Source organism: Kogia breviceps, chromosome 19, assembly GCF_026419965.1.
Source record: "Kogia breviceps isolate mKogBre1 chromosome 19, mKogBre1 haplotype 1, whole genome shotgun sequence".
Lineage (NCBI taxonomy): Eukaryota > Metazoa > Chordata > Mammalia > Artiodactyla > Physeteridae > Kogia > Kogia breviceps.
Genome location: NC_081328.1, coordinates 16384167 through 16402857, shown reverse-complemented (window position 1 = coordinate 16402857; position 18691 = coordinate 16384167). Strand labels below are relative to the sequence as shown.

At 37.5% G+C, this 18691-nt stretch overlaps 1 protein-coding gene across 13 annotated transcripts in view; it reads right to left on the bottom strand.

Moving 5' to 3' along the window:
- Positions 1 to 18691, bottom strand: part of NF1 (neurofibromin 1) — a 245207-nt gene that overhangs the window by 32806 nt on the left and 193710 nt on the right. For all 13 annotated transcript variants that reach the window (XM_059047829.2, XM_059047832.2, XM_067021108.1 and 10 more), the window contains 9 exons: positions 16782 to 17214; positions 15855 to 16195; positions 13383 to 13585; positions 3769 to 3962; positions 1993 to 2133; positions 1556 to 1835; positions 861 to 1075; positions 581 to 642; positions 323 to 437 (listed from right to left, as the gene is read on the bottom strand). In XM_059047829.2, the coding sequence (XP_058903812.1) occupies positions 323 to 437; positions 581 to 642; positions 861 to 1075; positions 1556 to 1835; positions 1993 to 2133; positions 3769 to 3962; positions 13383 to 13585; positions 15855 to 16195; positions 16782 to 17214 (1984 nt within the window). The remainder of the gene's footprint in view (positions 1 to 322; positions 438 to 580; positions 643 to 860; positions 1076 to 1555; positions 1836 to 1992; positions 2134 to 3768; positions 3963 to 13382; positions 13586 to 15854; positions 16196 to 16781; positions 17215 to 18691) is intronic.

Below are 18691 nucleotides of genomic sequence, written 5' to 3'. Positions count from 1 at the left end.
GAAGTCAGGCATTATTATAGGTAATTACAAATTATATAATGTTATATAAGGCTAGTCTTACCATCTAGTTAAATGCTTATAATAAAATATTAAGAGTACCTTCTACCAAAATACTTAATTTTCTTTTTAAGATATGTTCTCTAGAGGTTTCTTCACTTCAAAGAATTACAATAAAAAAATAATCAAAACCCATTTTTAAAAGATTCAATAAGCAACATACAAGACATTTTATTAAATTCAAATTTAAATGTCCCTTAGAAAAATTCAAGGTATACTTTACAACTTGGGAGCAACGAATAGTTGGGAGGAGAGGAGGAGGTACCTTGCTGAGAATACGGATAATCTGCTTTATCTGCCCGTGAGACACTCGTTTGCTAATACAGCCAAAGACAACAAGAGCTCTTGGTTGCAGGGATGGATTATATTGGAATGCAAATCTGCAATTTAAAGATCCAAAGAGCTTATGAAAACCTTTGTGTTTATATATATTAAATAATTAATTAAAATATTGATTATGCAATAGTATCTATCTTTTCAACAGTACACGTGCTTTTGCAACTTAAATTTATTTGGGACATACCTTTGAGCTAGTTCTGTCCACTGGTCCAGCCACTTGCATGTTGGAATATCTCTCATACATGCCTAAAAAAAAGATACTCTGAATATATTTATGTATATAAATGTTTATAGAAACATTAAAAAATGTTTATTATAATGGCACTAAATAAGTGACATATATATGGGAGTGTTTTTATTTAAGCATTAAGTGCAAAACAGCAGAATAAACCAGTATTTCTTCTATACAGTACCAGTGGATTTTAAAAAATGAGCTTAGTTTCTTATCATTTTGCCTTCTATACCTCCATGATCTCCAACAAAGCTTCTGTGACTGTTTCCAAGGAGGTCAAAGCAAAAGTCTCCCTCTCATAGGAGCCAGGAGAGAATGACCTGTCCCGGTAGCTGGAGCGGAAGGCAATGACAGCGGCTGACTTGACTTTGCTAATGCCAAACAGCAGGTAAAATTTGGGTAATGAGAACTCTGTCAAACTGAGTCTCAAAACTTGCTTGGTCTCTTCTGTAAAAGAAAAAAGGAACAAGTAAAGACTTTAAAGATACTATTTTTTTAATTCTAAAGTGGCATATTTCATTTTGAATTTAGATAATCTGAATAGCATATCAAAATTACATAACAATGCTCCCTAAACCAACCCTCTGGATACATGAGCTTAATGCTCATTACTTAACTCCTTTTATGCACAAATTCGTGCTAGTAAAGCAACACTGTCAACCGGTGCTGAGCCTTTAGCTTATGTGATAACTACTAGAGTCTACATGACAAACGTGCACAGAACATCTTTGCCATGGCTTGAGATGGAATGGAAGTAATTCATTCTTTTTCTTTTTGATTTGATTATATTTCATATCATTAACATAGGCTTGATTAGCAGCTTGGTATTAAGGTACTGTAATGAATAATAAGGTAATCTATGCCAGTCAAGTGGTGTAAAATGGAGAAAGGAACTGGTGAAACACAAATTGCTTTCCTGGAACTTACCACTAAAATGAAGCTGAGAACAAGTACACAGAGAGTGAATGATATTAATGACCAATCCATGTGTGGAAGCTCTAAGGGAGAGTGGCCCTGTGGCTACTAAGAAAGTAACGACGTGGAAGAGGTAGGGGAGATGAGCTGCCACATCAAGGGAATTGTTGAAGGACAGCATCAGCATGTAGCGTGCTAGAATAGCAATATCATCCCACATAAGATGTTGCTCTAAAGTAGGAGTTGGAGATAAGCATGTCTTGTCAATTATTTTGCACATCCTTCCAATAACCTGTAAAGAAGCAGAATTTTTAAAACCATGGGAGTTAAAAAGTTCTATCACAAAAAAATTCAGTTTAAAATGACTCGTTATAAAACAAAAAAAACCTCCTGATAATAAAAAGAGATACATCAACCTATAGCCCAGAAGGCAAAGGAAAAGGGATTACCTTGCTTGAAACCAATTTCACATTTCCAGAAGCCAAAGCTACAGCAGTATCTGCCATCACCTCAGCTTTTATTGATCCCAAGCCACCCGTTGCACTGGTTTTGATGAAACTGTCTAGTACAACATCAAGGAGGTCTGTAATCTAGTGGAAGAGGGAAAGAAAACTTATGTTTTAGCCATCCTGCCAACTTAATTTTTAACTTAAAAATAGTTCAAGGAGTAGCCCAATCACCATGAAAATTCTATTTTACCTGAGACCTCCAAAATACTAGGTTTTATTTAGAGACCTGTCAATAAATATAATTTATCATAAAATATCCAGGAAAGGATGAGAATATTCCCTCAATTCCTTCAGAGACTGGCATTCAAAAATTTTAAATCTCTACATATATTATTTTCACTCATTCTTTTTTTTTTTTACACTATTTTATTTATTAAATTAATTTATTTGGCTGTGTCGGGTCTTCGTTGCTGCGCACAGGCAGCCTTTCTCTAGTTGCGGTGAGCAGGGGCTACTCTTCGTTGCGGTGGCTTCTCTTGTTGCGGAGCAAGGGCTCTAGGTGCACAGGCTTCAGTAGTTGTGGCTCGTGGGCTCTAGAGCGCAGGCTCAGTAGTTGTGGTGCACAGGCTTAGTTGCCCCACGGCATGTGGGATCTTCCCAGACCAGGGTTCGAACCTGTGTCCCCTGCATTGGCAGGTGGATTCTTAACCACTGCGCCACCAGGGAAGTCCTATTTTCACTCACTCTTTCTTTTTTTTTTTTTTTTTTGCGGTATGCGGGCCTCTCACTGTTGTGGCCTCTCCCGTTGCAGAGCACAGGCTCCGGACGCACAGGCTCAGCGGCCATGGCTCACAGGCCTAGCTGCTCCGTGGCATGTGGGATCTTCCCAGACCAGGGCACGAACCCGTGTCCCCTGCATCGGCAGGTGGACTCTCAACCACTGCGCCACCAGGGAAGCCCTTCACTCACTCTTAAAGCACCTCTGTTGTCTTCTAAGACAGTAATGTATGAGCAGTATAAAGTACAATTATTTTAAAATATAGGAATGACATCAAGTACTGAGATGTTTTGTAGAGCTACAAAAATGGCTCCAAGGTCATTTAAAATTATCTGGAGGATTCACAGCATTGAGTAAGGGTACTGCCTCCTTCAATGATTATCTTGAAGAAATGGTAGCATAATTCTTGTCAGATAAAAAATAATTACATTATACTATTTTAATATTGGCATTCTTATGCTGGTACTATAAGTGAGAGCAGGTGGCCCAAATAACATCATTAGCAAACATTTACTGACACCTATGGTATATAGGGTATTAGAATACACTCTAATGCGCTATTTATTAGAAAAAACATCAGATTTTTACAATTAAATTCTACATGCAGCCGTCCCTTTGTATCCTTGGAGATTAGTTCCAGGACTCCCTGCAGATACCAAATTCCCGGGATGCTCAAGTCCCTTACATAAAAAATGGCATAGTACAGTTGGCCCTCGGCACCTGTGGGTTCTACACACTGAGAATTCTGTGGGATGACTGTAATTATGCCGTGGAGAAGTGTGCTAAAATAATTAGTGTTTCTCTGGCTCTGAGACATGCATTAGACTTCCACAATTCTGAAGCAGATCAAGAATTAGGTAGGTGTCTGCATGCTTTTTGAAAGAGGGGACTGTCTTTTCTACAGCTATATCCCTAGCTTAGTGCTTTGTACAACGTGGGTATCAGATAAATATCTGCACCAAGGAGGTACTAGATAAGTATTTGAGCAAACTCAATACCTGCCCAAGGCTCCCCCATATTTTTGCTTGAATAGATGGATACATCTGTTTCTCGTTTATAGTCATTGTTATCAGCTTATCAAGAATCGCAGTAACTCTTTGTCTTTTGGCATCATCATTGTGCTTACAAAAACGTACTAGGTTTGATAGCCATGGAGTCATGTATTCCAAACAAAGGTGTTTCAATTCAATACCTGGGGAAAAAAATACACTATTAGCACAGATGGTCCATGAAAATTACATCAACAATTATTTTAAAATAAAAGACTGGGGGAAAAACAGTAAAGGATAAAGACCATTACTTAGAATCAGACCTGGAGAAAAGAGACTTGGCAAATATATGACTGAAGATAGAGATAAAGAAAGAGAACAACCCTTAAAGAAAGTAATCTTCAAAGTCATTAAGCCAATCTTTGAAAAATTTTATTTTTCTCCCATTTAAAAAAAATAAATTTATTTTATTTTGGGGGGCTGTGTTGGGTCTTTGTTGGTGTACGCGGGCTTTTCTCTGGTTGTGACGAGTGGGGGCTACTCTTCGTTGCGGTGCGCGGGCTTCTCATTGCGGTGGCTTCTCTTGTTGTGGAGCACGGGCTCTAGGTGCAGAGGCCTCAGTAGTTGTGGCACGTGGGCTCAGTAGTTGTGGCACACGGGCTTAGGTGCTCCACAGCATGTGGGATCTTCCCAGATCAGGGCTCGAACCAGTGTCCCGTGCACTGGCAGGCGGATTCTTAACCACTGCGCCACCAGGGAAGTCCTTATTTTTCTCCCCTTTAATAACTTCTCTTCTAGGTAAAATTTTTCTTGCTTTATTCTGATTGTAAAAGGAATATGTGGGTAATCACAGAAAGTTTGGTAAAAGGAAAGTATCACCACAATAATGAAACTGATATTAATATACTGGTGTATCACTTGATCTCTCCATAGGCTTTCCAATCTATGCAAAGATAATGTATATTCTTGTGTGTGTATACACACACATAACCCATCCCAACTCCTCCACAAAAAATTAGGGTTACGTTATATATGTAGTATGATCTGAATATTTTTTTCACTATATGTTATACTGAGATTTACTCAACTTTAAAAATTCTCCAAAGATATTTTATAACTTTTTATTTTGAAATAACTTCAGACTTACAAAAAGATACAAAAATGCAAAAATTCCTCTATATAACTTCACCTAGAGTACCCAAAACATTTTTAAATTATGTTAAAATATACATAACAAAAAATCTGCCATTTTAAAGTTTACAGTTCAGTGGCATTAAGTACATTCACATTGTTGTGCAACCATTGCCACTATCCATCTCCAGAACTTTTTCATCTTCCCAAACTGAAATTCCATACCAAAAACGTTTTTAATGGCTTCATATTATTTCATCATATGGAGATCCAACAAAGTAGTCAGTTCTTCATTATTTACTTTTAAACTGTTTCAATTTTTTGCTATTAAAAATAATGTTATGTGAAGTTCAAAATAAATCTATGGTAACAGAGGTCATACTACTGGTTATTCTTGGTGAGGACAGGTATTGACTGAGAGGAGTGTTCCGGATGCTGGAAATGTCCTGTATCTTGACCTGGGAGATGGTTTTGTGGTGTATGCACATGTAAAACTTAATCAAGCTGTTCATTTAAAATTTGGGCACTTTACTGATAAGATATACCTGAATTTAAAAAACCTAAATAAAAAATGCTATGACAAACATATGAACATTAATTCCTTAGGATAAATTCTAAAAAGTGGAATTATGATTCCAAAAGCTATAAACATCCATAAGGTTATTGATACCCATGTCAAAACTGCTTTCTAGAAAAGCTGCCCTGTTCACAATTCCAAAGGCATCGACACTGAATTTTTTAAAAAATATCTTTGCCAATTTGATAGTTTAATATTTTATCTTACTATTCTTTCAGTTTGAATTTTTTTGAATTTATTAGTGAACTCTTAAAAACATATTCTTTCTTAGTATGACCAGCATGTTACTGTTGATCCATTTTTCTTATTAATCCGTAAGAATTCTTCATGATAAAGATATTACTCTTTTCTCATATCTGCTGCAAGCATATTTAAGTTTTTTAAAAAATCTTTTACTTTTTGTTTGTTTGTTTGTTTTGTTTGCAGTACGCAGGCCTCTCACTGTTGTGGCCTCTACCATTGCGGAGCACAGGCTCCGGATGCACAGGCTCAGCGGGCATGGCTCACAGGCCCGGCCGCTCTGCGGCACGTGGGATCTTCCCAGACCGGGGCATGAACCTGCGACCCCTGCATCGGCAGGCGCACTCCCAACCACTGTGCCACCAGGGAAGCCCTACTTTTTTTTTTTTAAGTAGAGATTTTAAAGTTTTACATGGTCAAAACTGTTCACCATTTCCTTTGTTTCCATCTGTCACTTATTTGCTTCATAAGTCCTTACTCACTCACAAAGCAACTAAATATTATTCTTCCTCTTCTTTTTTAAATGGTCCCAGTTTTTATATTCAATTTTTTTTGAATTTTTGAATTTTATTTTATTTATACAGCAGATTCTTATTAGTTATCCACTTTATACATATTATTGTATATATGTCAATCCCAATCTCCCAATTCATCACACCACCACCCTCCCCCACCCTGCATTCCCCCCTTGGTGTCCATACATTTATTCTCTACATCTGTGTCTCAATTTCTGCCCTGCAAACCGGTTCATGTGTACCATTTTTCTAGGTTCCACATATATGCATTAATATACAATATTTGTTTTTCTCTTTCTGACTTACTTCACTCTGTATGACAGGCTCTAGGTCCAACCACATCTCTACAAATTACCCAATTTTGTTCCTTTTTATGGCTCAGTAATATTCCATTGTATATATGTACCACATCTTCTTTATCCATTCGTCTGTCGATGGGCATTTAGGTTGCTTCCATGACCTGGCTATTGTAAATGGTGCTGCAATGAACATTGGGGTGCATGTGTCTTTTTGAATTATGCTTTTCTCTGGGTATATGCCCAGTAGTGGGATTGCTGGGTCATATGATAATTCTATTTTTACTTTTTTAAGGAACCTCCATACTGCTCTCCATAGTGGCTGTATCAATTTACATTCCCATTAACAGTGCAAGAGGGTTTCCTTTTCTCCACACCCTCTCCAGCATTTGTTGTTTGTAGATTTTCTGATGATGCCCATTCTAACTGGTACAACGTGATACTTCACTGTAGTTTTGATTTGCATTTCTCTAATAATTAGTGATGTTGAGCAGCTTTTCATGTGCTTCTTGGCCATCTGTATGTCTTCCTTGGAGAAATGTCTATTTAGGTCTTCTGTGCATTTTTGGATTGGTTGGTTGTTTTTTTAATACTCAGCTGCATGAGCTGTTTATATATTTTGGAGATTAATCCTTTGTCCGTTGATTTGTTTGCAAACATTTTCTCCCATTCTGTGGGTTGTCATTTCATCTTGTTTGTAGTTTTCTTTGCTTTGCAAAAGGTTTTAAGTTTCATTAGATCTCATTTGTTTATTTTTGTTTTATTTACATTACTCTAAGAGGTGGATCAAAAAGATCTTGCTGTGCTTTATGTTAAAGAGTGTTCTTCCTATGTTTTCCTCTAAGAGTTTTATAGTGTCTGGTCTTAACATTTAAGTCTCTAATCCATTTTGAGTTTTTGTGTATGGTGTTAGGGAGTGTTCTAATTTCATTCTTTTACATGTAGCTGTCCAGTTTTCCCAGCACCACTTACTGAAAAGACTGTCTTTTCTCCATTGTATATCCTTGTCACCTCTGTCATAGATTAGTTGACCATAGGTGCGTGGGTTTATCTCTGGGCTTTCTATCATGTTCCATTGATCTATATTTCTGTTTTTGTGCAGTATCATATTGTCTTGATTACTGTAGCTTTGTAGTATAGTCTGAAGTCAGGGAGTCTGATTCCTCCAGCTCCGTTTTTTTCCCTCAAGACTGCTTTGCCTATTCAGGGTCTTTTGTGTTTCCATACAAATTTTAAGATTTTTTTTGTTCTAGTTCTGTAAAAGATGCCACTGGTAATTTGATAGGGATTGCACTGAATCTGTAGATTGCTTTGGGTAGTATAGTCATGTTCACAATATTGATTCTTCCAATTCCAAGAACATGGTATATCTCTCCATCTGTTTGTATCATCTTTAATTTCTTTCATCAGTGTTTTATAGTTTTCTGCATACAGGTCTTTTTTCTCCCTAGGTAGGTTTATTCCCAGGCATTTTATTCTTTTTGTTGCAATGGTAAATGGGAGTGTTTCCTTAATTTCTCTTTCAGATTTTTCATCATTAGTGTATAGGAATGCAAGAGATTTCTGTGCATTAATTTTGTATCCTGCAACTTTACCAAATTCATTGATTAGCTCTAGTAGTTTTCTGGTGGCATCTTTAGGATTCTCTATGTATAGTATCATGCCATCCACAAACAGTGACAGTTTTACTTCTTTTCTAATCTGTATTCCTTTTATTTCTTTTTCTTCTCTGATTGCCATGGCTAGGACTTCCAAAACTATGCTGAATAACAGTGGTGAGAGTAGACATCCTTGTCTTGTTCCTGATCTTAGAGGAAATGTTTTGTTTTTCACCATTGAGAATGATGTTTGCTGTGGGTTTGTCATATATGGCCTTTAGTATGTTGAGGTAGGTTCCCTCTATGCCCACTTTCTGGAGAGTTTTTATCATAAATGGGTGTTGAAAGCTTTTTCTGCATCTATTGAGATGATCATATAGTTTTTATTCTTCAATCTGTTAATATGGTGTATCACATTGATTTGCGTATACTGAAGAAGACTTGCATCCCTGGGATAAATCCACTTGATCATGGTGTATGATCCTTTTAATGTGTTGTTGGATTCTGTTTGCTAGTATTTTGCTGAGTATTCAGCAAAATATTCAGTGATATTGGTCTGTAATTTTCTTTCTTTGTAGTATCTTTGTCTGGTTTTGGCATCAGGGTGATGGTGGCCTCCTAGAATGAATTTGGGAGTGTTCCTTCCTCTGCAATTTTTTGTAAGAGTTTGAGAAGGATGAATGTTAGCTCTTCTCTAAATGTTTGATGGAATTCACCTGTGAAGCCATCTGGTTCTGGACTTCTGTTTGTTGGAAGATTTTTTTTTTTTTTTTTTGCATTACGTGGGCCTCTCACTGTTATGGTCTCTCCTGTTGCAGAGCACAGGCTCCAGATGCGCAGGCTCAGCGGCCATGGCTCACGGCACTAGCCGCTCCACGGCATGCAGGATCTTCCCGGACCAGGGCACGAACCCGTGTCCCCTGCATCGGCAGGTGGACTCTCAACCACTGTGCCACCCGGGAAGCCCTGTTGGAAGATTTTAAATCACAGTTTCAATTTCACTACTTGTGATTGGTCTGTTCATATTTTCTATTTCTTCCTGGTTCAGTCTTGGAAGGTTATACCTTTCTTAGAATTTGTCCATTTCTTCCAGGTTGTCCATTTTATTGGCATAGAGTTGCTTGTAGTAGTCTCTTAGAATGCTTTGTATTTCTGCGGTGTCTGTTGTAACTTCTCCTTTATTTCTAATTTTATTGATTTGAGTCCTCTCACTCTTTTTCTTGATGAGTCTGGCTAATGGTTTATCAATTTTGTTTATCTTCTCTAAGAACCAGCTTTTAGTTTTATTGATATTTGCTATTGTTTTCTTTGTTTCTATTTCACTTATTTCTGCTCTGATCTTTTTTTTTTTTTTTTTTTTTTTTTTTGTGGTACGCGGGCCTCTCACTGTTGTGGCCTCTCCCGTTGCGGAGCACAGGCTCCGGATGCGCAGGCTCAGCGGCCATGGCTCACGGGCCCAGCCACTCGGCAGCATGTGGGATCTTCCCGGACCGGGGCACGAACCCATGTCCCCTGCATCGGCACGCAGATTCTCAACCACTGCGCCACCAGGGAAGCCCTCTGCTCTGATCTTTATGATTTCTTTCCTCCTGCTAACTTTGGGTTTTGTTTGTTCTTCTTTCTCTAGTTCCTTTAGGTGTAAGGTTAGATTGTTTATTTGAGATTTTTCTTGTTTCTTGAGGTAGGCTTGTATAGCTATAAACTTCCCTCTTAGAACTGCTTTTGCTGCATCCCATAGGTTTTGGATCATCATGTTTTCATTGTCATTTGTCTCTAAGTATCTTTTGATTTCCTCTTTGATTTCTTCAGTGATCTCTTGGTTATTTAGTAACATATTGTTTAGCTTCCATGTGTTTGTGTTTTTTACATTTTTTCCCTGTAATTGATTTCTAATCTCATGGCGTTGTGATCAGAAAAGATGCTTGATATGATTTCAATTTTCTTAAATTTACTGAGGCTTGATTTGTGACCCAAGATGTGATCTATCCTGGAGAATGTTCTGCGTGCACTTGAGAAGAAAGTGTAATCTGCTGTTTTTGGATGGAATGTCCTGTAAATATCAATGAAATCTAACTGGGCTACTGTGTCATTTAAAGCTTGTGTTTCCTTATTAATTTTCTGTTTGGATGATCTGTCCATTGGTGTAAGTGAGGTGTTAAAGTCCCCCACTATTATTGTGTTACTGTCGACTTCCTCTTTTATAGCTGTTAGCAGTTGCCATATGTATTGAGGTGCTCCTATGTTGGGTGCATATATATTTATAATTGTCATATCTTCTTCCTGGATTGATCCCTTGATCATTATGTAGTGTCCTTCCTTGTCTCTTATAACATTCTTCATTTTAAAGTCTATTTTGTCTGATATGAGTATTGCTACTGCAGCTTTCTTTTGATTTTCATTTGCATGGAATATCTTTTTCCATCCCCTCACTTTGTCTGTATGTGTCCCTAGGTCTGAAGTGGGTCTCTTGTAGACAGCATATATATGGGTCTTGTTTTTGTATCCATTCAGCAAGCCTGTGTCTTTTGGTTGGAGCATTTAATCCATTCATATTTAAGGTAATTATCAATATGTATGTTCCTATTACCATTTTCTTAATTGTTTTGGGTTTGTTTTTGTAGGTCCTTTTCTTCTCATGTTCCCACTTAGAGAAGTTCCTTTAGCATTTGTGGTTTGGTGGTGCTGGTTTGGTGGTGCTGAATTCTCTTAGCTTTTGCTTGTCTGTAAAGCTTTTGATTTCTCCATCGAATCTGAATGAGATACTTGCTGGGTAATCTTGGTGGTAGATTCTTTCCTTTCATCACTTTAAATATGTCATGCCACTCCCTTCTGGCTTGTAGAGTTTCTGTTGACAAATCAGCTGTTAACCTTATGGGAGGTTCCCTTATATGTTATTTGTTGTTTTTCACTTGTTGCTGTCAATAATTTTTCTTTGTTTTTAATTTTTGCCAATGTGATTACTATGTGTCTCGGTGTGTTTCTCCTTGGGTTTATCCTGTATGGGACTCTTTGCACTTCCCGGACCTGGGTGGCTATTACCTTTCCCATGTTAGGGAAGTTTTTGACTACAATCTCTTCAAATATTTTCTCAGGTCCTTTCTCTCTCTCTTCTCCTTCTGGTACCCCTATAATGCAAATGTTGTTGTGTTTAATGTTGTCCCAGAGGTCTCTTAGGCTGTCTTCATTTCTTTTCATTCTTTTTTCTTTATTCTGTTCTGCAGCAGTGAATTCCACCGTTCTGTCTTCCAGGTCACTTATCCGTTCTTCTGCCTCAGTTATTCTGCTATTGATTCCTTCTACTGTATTTTTTATTTCAGTTATTGTATTGTTCATCTCTGTTTGTTTGTTGTTTAATTCTTCTAGGTTTTTGTTAAACATTTCTTGCATCTTCTCCATCTTTGCCTCCATTCTTTTTCTGAGGTCCTGGATCATCTTCACTATCATTATTCTGAATTCTTTTTCTGGAAGGTTGCCTATCTCCACTTCATTTAGCTGTTTTTCTGAGGTTTTATCTTGTTCCTTCATCTGGTACCTAGCCTTCTGCCTTTTCATCTTGTCTATCTTACTGTGAATGTGGTTTTTGTTCCACAGGCTGCAGGACTGTAGTTCTTCTTGCTTCTGCTGTCTGCCCTCTGGTGGATGAGGCTATCTAAGAGGCTTGTGCAAGAGTCCTCTCAATTCTTAAACATGTTGATAGTTAGAACTTATTTTGGCATCTTGTGGTTTGGCGTTAAGATGAAGAACCAACTTAATTCATTTCCCAGCCTCATTTCTTAAATGATTTACTCTTTCTTCTATTAGTTTGTGATACTTTATCAATCTGTTTCTCTTAAAGTGATGTGACTGCTGATTTTTGAACACCCGTTTTAATTATCGTACTGTTGTTAAGTGTTAAGATATCTGTTAATTCAAGCCCCTCTAAGTTTTATTTCCTTTCAATATTTTCTTAGCTATTGTACTTTCTAGTGAAATGTATAATCATTTAAAGTTCTACCTCATTCTTAATCCTCAAATCTCATAGATATTTTAAAGGAATTACATTGATATTGTAATAATTTGGGAAGAACTGTTCATCCAGGAACTCAATACCTGTGTCCATTCACTCAAATCATTTTTTCATATTGATATGTTTCAATAAAGCTTTATACTTTTCTTATTTTGTCAGTCTTACACATTTTCTTTTTAGGGTTATATTCTTGCATTTCTTAACTGTAAAAATATACAGTGATCTGGTCTCATGGAATTTTTTTTTTTCACGGAATATTTTAAGCTTTCAATTACTTAATACAGAAAAATCAAGAAATGTGTTTGAATGCATAAAAAATGTTTTATGTATTATGCAGAGAGAAAGGGAAGGGAAGAAAACGTCAGGAGGGACGTCCCTGGTAGCGCAGTGGTTAAGAATCCGCCTGCCAATGCAGGGAACACATGTTTGAGCCCTGGTCAGGGAAGATCCCACATGCCACGGAGCAACTAAGCCCTTGTGCCCCAATTACTGAGCCTGTAGGCCACGACTACCTAGCCCATGTGCCTAGAGCCTGTGCTCTGTAACAAGACAAGCCACCAGAGTGAGAAGCCTATGGATGCAACGAAGAGTAGTCCCTGCTCGCTGCAACTAGAGAAAGCCTGCCTGCAGCAACGAAGACCCAACGTAGCCATAAATAAATAAATTTAAAAATATATAAAATATTATTCATGACATTGATAAATTAAGAAAATGTCAGAAAATAAGCTGGGAGAAGAGCAACATTTATAATACTATAGGATCTGAAGACGGACAAACATAAAGAGTAGATGTTAAATTTACGAGACTTATCAAAGCCAAGTCAGGAGTTGACTCTGGACGTTGTATTCTGTGCCACTGCATTCTCCATGAACTGTACATGTAAAATCATAGTTCAAAGTCAACCTGAAGAAAAGAGGAAATGACTACTTCCCTAAAATAAAGGAAGTGCATACTTTACTCATTGGGAATAACCTGCTAAGAAGACAAATACTGAAGCTAATTACACTGAAATAGTACGAAAAATGCTTTGTAAGTTGTCCAGAGACACAGACGGTTATCAAAATCTTGCCACCTTGCTGTATTGCCAGAATTTTGGTGGATTTCTCAATGTGGTCTACCATGAAGTTTCTTCAGTCAGATGAAAAAACAGAAGAAGTGGAACTATACTAAAGATTTCAATGGCAAATTCTGAAATGAAACGGTTGCCTTTGAATCTTCTTAGAATCATTGTTAGTATTAAAGAAAATTATCATTACTTACTAGATTTGCTAAATCCAGAAATACACTCTTCCAAAAATTCTAAGGTGAGGTGTGGCTCATTGGCTGCCAGTGTCTTACTAATAGAGACAATAAATAGGGTGTTGTTGGCTGGGATACATAAACCTGATGTCTCTAGTAACTGGCCCTCGATTTTTAAATTAAAGGTACAAGTTAAGGCACACAGAAGATTATAGGCAGCTGACCTAGGAGAAAACACAAATTAAGTTGTTTTAAAACTTATTTTTTCTTATAATTCCAAAATTTTTTCATAACATACAACTTACGATTCTATTACCAAGCATAGATCAACTATTTTTAAATTTTATGATCAATGAGAGATAAGGTTTTGTGATTCTATGGTAAACCCAAAATACCCCTTTATCATTTAGGGATTTTTTAAAAAGGGAAATCTTTTTAAAAAGATTTGTGAGGCTCCTGAGACAGTGAATATAAGGCCTTTCTAAAAGACATTTCATTGGGATATAAGATATGAGAATTTTATGGTCTTAAGATGGATCAATATAAAGAAAGTCAGAATAAGGCATATCATATTTTCAGTGAGGCCAAAACTCAAATTGTGGCTCCCACTCCCACTAGATCCAGTTATAACTGGGATAATGAGAAGTGAGATGGCCCTCATCAAATTAGATTGTTAAAATGTTTCATCAGCATCTACTGAATTTCTTTCTAGGCGTCCTACAAGTTATACTACAAACTAGAGGTCAAACATTTTTTAATATAATTAAGTCCCCCCTGCCATTTTTTTCTTTTATGAACTCCTGCTATTATACATAAGCAATGAATTAAAAAAAAAAACACCCAAACCATAATATATATCCAGGTTCCATGAGAAACAAAGCTCCCTTATAAATGTCTAAAAATATACTTAAACAACTTAGGAAACAGCTCAAAAAACTCAACTGTAAATTTCAGGTTTTCCTTACCTCTGAACTTTCATCATGCTAATATATTTATGCAACAACCATATGGGGGGAAAAAGCGACTGAAATTGTAAGTCTGCCTCAAGGCTTTTTCTCTGCGTCAACATGCTTCAGCAAAAAGCAGAAGCTGTCAGCTTGCTTTATTTCACAAGAGAATAGAGGTTCGTTCAAGCTAATAATTGTTGGAAGTTTGCTAGCATTCTTCTATAAGGAATTTTGAATTAGAAATTCAAGACAGACTTATAATTCCATTTTCCTAAAATGGAAATATTAGTATTATTGTTTCTAAGTTTATCTTTTGCTAACTCCTAGGAATTCTGAGTGATACAATTTTGACAGTGACTTTCACTCTGTATATTTCAACAGCTACAAAGAATTGGGATTCCTCAAACTGGGAGTAGGTGTCACAGACTCCTCTGAGATAATGAAAGCTAAGCGTACATGAAGTTTTGTGTATATTTTCTGGGAGTTCATGAACCCCATGAGGCCCATCCAGGTAAAGAAATCTTGCTGATTTTTTTTTTCCTCTCAAATAAGGGAGAATTTGGAATTCTAAAAAGCCCATTTATAAACCTGGGTTATATTATACCCAAGGGAAGATTTTCTGAAGCTAAGAATTTATATCTGTAAAAACTTGACAGTCCCAAGGTACCTGGAACAAAAAATTATCTTAACATGAAAATGAGAAGGGTGGGTGCAAGTTGGGAGGAAATAATATTTGCTAAGCACAAACTTTTGCTAGATGCTATACTATACTACCACACATTTATTAAACTTTTGTAGGTTTATGAGGAAGGCAATGTTACCTTTATTTTAAAAATGAGGCAACTAGAGCTCAGAGAACTTCAATACCTCGCTGAAAGTCATACAGAGAAGCAGATCTAGATTTAAACCTAATCTACTGACTCCATAGGCCCTGCCCTTTCCTCATTCATGTTTCGATTACTAAGCTTAACCAGAACCAATTATACTCTGCTCATCTGACATCTGTATTTGTCTTAAGCTTTCTTTCAAGAATTTTGTTAAAGATACACAGGTGGAAACTATGCTATGTTACTGAGTTACTGAACATTAAGCCCTCCTTTTCTTTTTTTTTTTAATTAAAAATGCTAAAGTTATAAGCCCTCCTTTTCAAACAATGATAATCTAATTTGACTGCGAGGAAACTTAATAATGATGTACTTTTCGAACATGGGAAAAATTTAGAGAACTCAGAAAAGGAGAAACTTAATTTAGAAATAGACTTTTAGGGAAAAAAAAGACTTTTTTTTTTAAAAAAACTCCCACCAAAACTGCTATGCTGTATGTTTCAGCTGAAAGTTGAAAGAACATACATTGGTTTAGTGTGAATCACCCTATTCAGAATTCCACAGTTCATGTGAACTGGATGAGGTCATACTGGTTAACCAATATAGAATACCTGCCAATTTACAGTATTAAGGTAGAAGCTGCTTTAAAAGTTTATTAATTGGTCTCATTTTAAAACCAACAAACCTTGAATAAGATTGAAAGCAGTTTTTTATAAACCTACCGTAAACTAGGGTCTGAACTGCCTAAATTAAGTAATGCGATATTGAGCAGTGTCCCAGGGACATCTTTTGGGCGAATCTTGGTGTGCTGCGGGATGGAGTCAGGCTGCGACAGCTCCCAACGTGTCCGGATGTGAATGATAGACTGAACGATGGCTTCACACTCCTGGTGCATGAAGGTCAGTGGTGTGCCCTGGTTTGCAATAGTTAAGGTGAACTGGTTCTCATCCACTAAGCAGATCTCTTCAATTTCCGAAGCATAATAGATATCGTTTAGAAAGACTGACTGCCCCAGGACTTTTGTTCGCTCTGCTGAGGTCACTTGAACAGCAGTAGAACCAACCTGAAAAATGGCAGCAAGAGGGTAGAGCGGAAAAGAATTAAATTTCATTACGTAGAATTCTGAGAGGTTTTGAAAACCAACCAAACAAAATACCATGTTAGCCATTTAAAGAAGAGTTACACTATTATGTATTCAAATAGGTTCAATAATTATTGTCATAAATGCTGTCAAAAGAGACTGAAAACAGCAGAAAAAAAAGTTATTTTTTAAAAGGTCAAGAATTCTATGGATAATTACAGGTTTTATCCTGAAGGTTCACCTTCCTCACTCTGCAAAAAGCATGTAATAATCCGAAGAACCCTCAATAGGTAATTTCCACTGTTCACATATTCCTACTGTAAGACTGATACACAGCAAACTGCCCATTCTACAACACTCTCCTGCCTCCAATCCAACCCGGAATACTATGAAGGGTACACGTCTCCAGTTTTCTGCAGGACCTCCATGAAGATATAGAAAGCTTGGTTTTCCTCCATCTGGACCTTACGTTTGCTACATTACTACCAGGACCCTGGGGAGTCCAGTATATAGTCGGGTTAGTCAAGAAAGGCAGTGAATCACTTACCTAACAGGCAGTGAAACTTACTTTAATAGAAACCTTGGTGTCTTTGTGAGCCAGCTTGAGAGCATTGTGGAATACCTTCAGGTCCTCTTCTAAAGCCAAGGTGGCAGCGGGCAGCTTCTGTTGTTCATGCTCTATGTGCTCGGCCAGTTTCCCAGGACAGTCTATGAAAATGAGCCTTTTGCTGCCTTTGAGGCCAGTCAGCAGCCGCTCGTGATACTTGGTGTATTCCCTGACCCAGGAGTTACAGTTATAGATATAGACTGCAGAGACATTATCATAAGCAAAGCCAGGAAAAACAACAAACCACTTGGAGAGAAAGTCTGTTTTAAAGCGATTGCTAGGCCCAGTATGGGTAAGGTCCACTACAATTTCATATGGCTTTGCATAATATGGCTTTAAAGTAAGTAAGACGTGGTATATCAGCAAATCGCCATTGATTTGACCAGTTTTGAACCTAAGGAAGATGAAAAAAAGTACACAGATCATTAACAGAGTTCTGAATGCATAATACAGATGCTACTAATCTATTTTATTCCCTTATATTCTGACTAGTTTTCTAGAGAAAACTAACTATAATATTAAACCAATTATACAAAGTCTGAATCCATTTTTTAAATCACTTGTTCTTAAGACACATGGAAGAGACAAATTCCCAGATCAATCAATAACTTTGAGCAACAATAACAACAACAAACCTGCCCACCATAGTCAAGCAAGGAGGAAGTCAATGGACATTGGTTGGTTGCTTCTAGGCCCATCTAAGTTCCCAGGTGAATAGTTTGGGTGGGAATGACCTACTTGGAGTCCTGGAGTAAACTGAATGACTTATAGTCAATTCATTTATCCCACCGTGACCGGAGAGAACGGTTCAATAATGATCACATGACTCAAAGCAGAACAACCAGGGCCAAAGAGGCCCAATTCAGACTTCAGCTTAAACTGTTGGGAATTGAGACCTTTTTCCTTCCTTTTTTTTTTTTTTTTAAATTTAATTTATTATTTATTTTTGGTTGCATTGGGTCTTTGTTGCTATGCGTGGGCTTTCTCTAGTTGCAGCGTGTGGGGGCTACTCTTTGTTGCGGCGTGCGGGCTTCTCATCGTAGTGGCTTCTCTTGTTGTGCAGCACGGGCTCTAGGTGCACAGGCACATGGGCACATAGTTGTGGCACATGGGCTCAGTAGTTGTGCCTCGTGGACTCTAGAGCACAGGCTCGGTAGTTGTGGCGCACAGGCTTAGTTGCTCCGCAGCATGTGGGATCTTCCCAGCCCAGGGATCGAACCCATGTCCCCTGCATTGGCAGGCGGATTCTTAACCACTGTGCCACCAGGGAAGCCCGAGACCTTTTTCTTTCCTGGTGTTTGTAAATAAGGAACCATATAGCTCTGGCAGCTGTTAGTTAGCTTATATCTTGAGATATGAAGGAAGAGCCTGTCTAAAAACTGAAGAAATGGAGCAGAGAAATGAAGAGCGAAACTGGGCCCCTGGCCATTCCATCTGAGTCCTAGATAAAGCCCCTCTCCTGGGATCACATTTATCCCTGTACTACTCAGTCATGTGAGCCAATAAATTCCACTTTTTGATTAAGCTGTATTAGGTCATATGTTGCTTACACTCAAAAGAATGCTAATCAATGTGAGTAGTCAAAATAAGGGCCATCAGAAAGCCCACAAATTACAGTACGAGAATTTCAGGTCAGAACAACCAGTGTTCTATACTTGATGACTCAGGTGGTACTATGAAGTAGGCCAAGATAAATATCGTTTCCTAAGAGTTGTAAATCTTACTGGGAGAAAATAAGACAAAACTATGATAAGTCAAATGATTTTAAAATAAAAGAAAAATATTCCAAGGACAAAGAAAAGATACGAGGTAGTATGTAATCAGTTGTCAAAGAAATTGCAGAGAAAAATACTTTTGTTAAGTTCAAACGA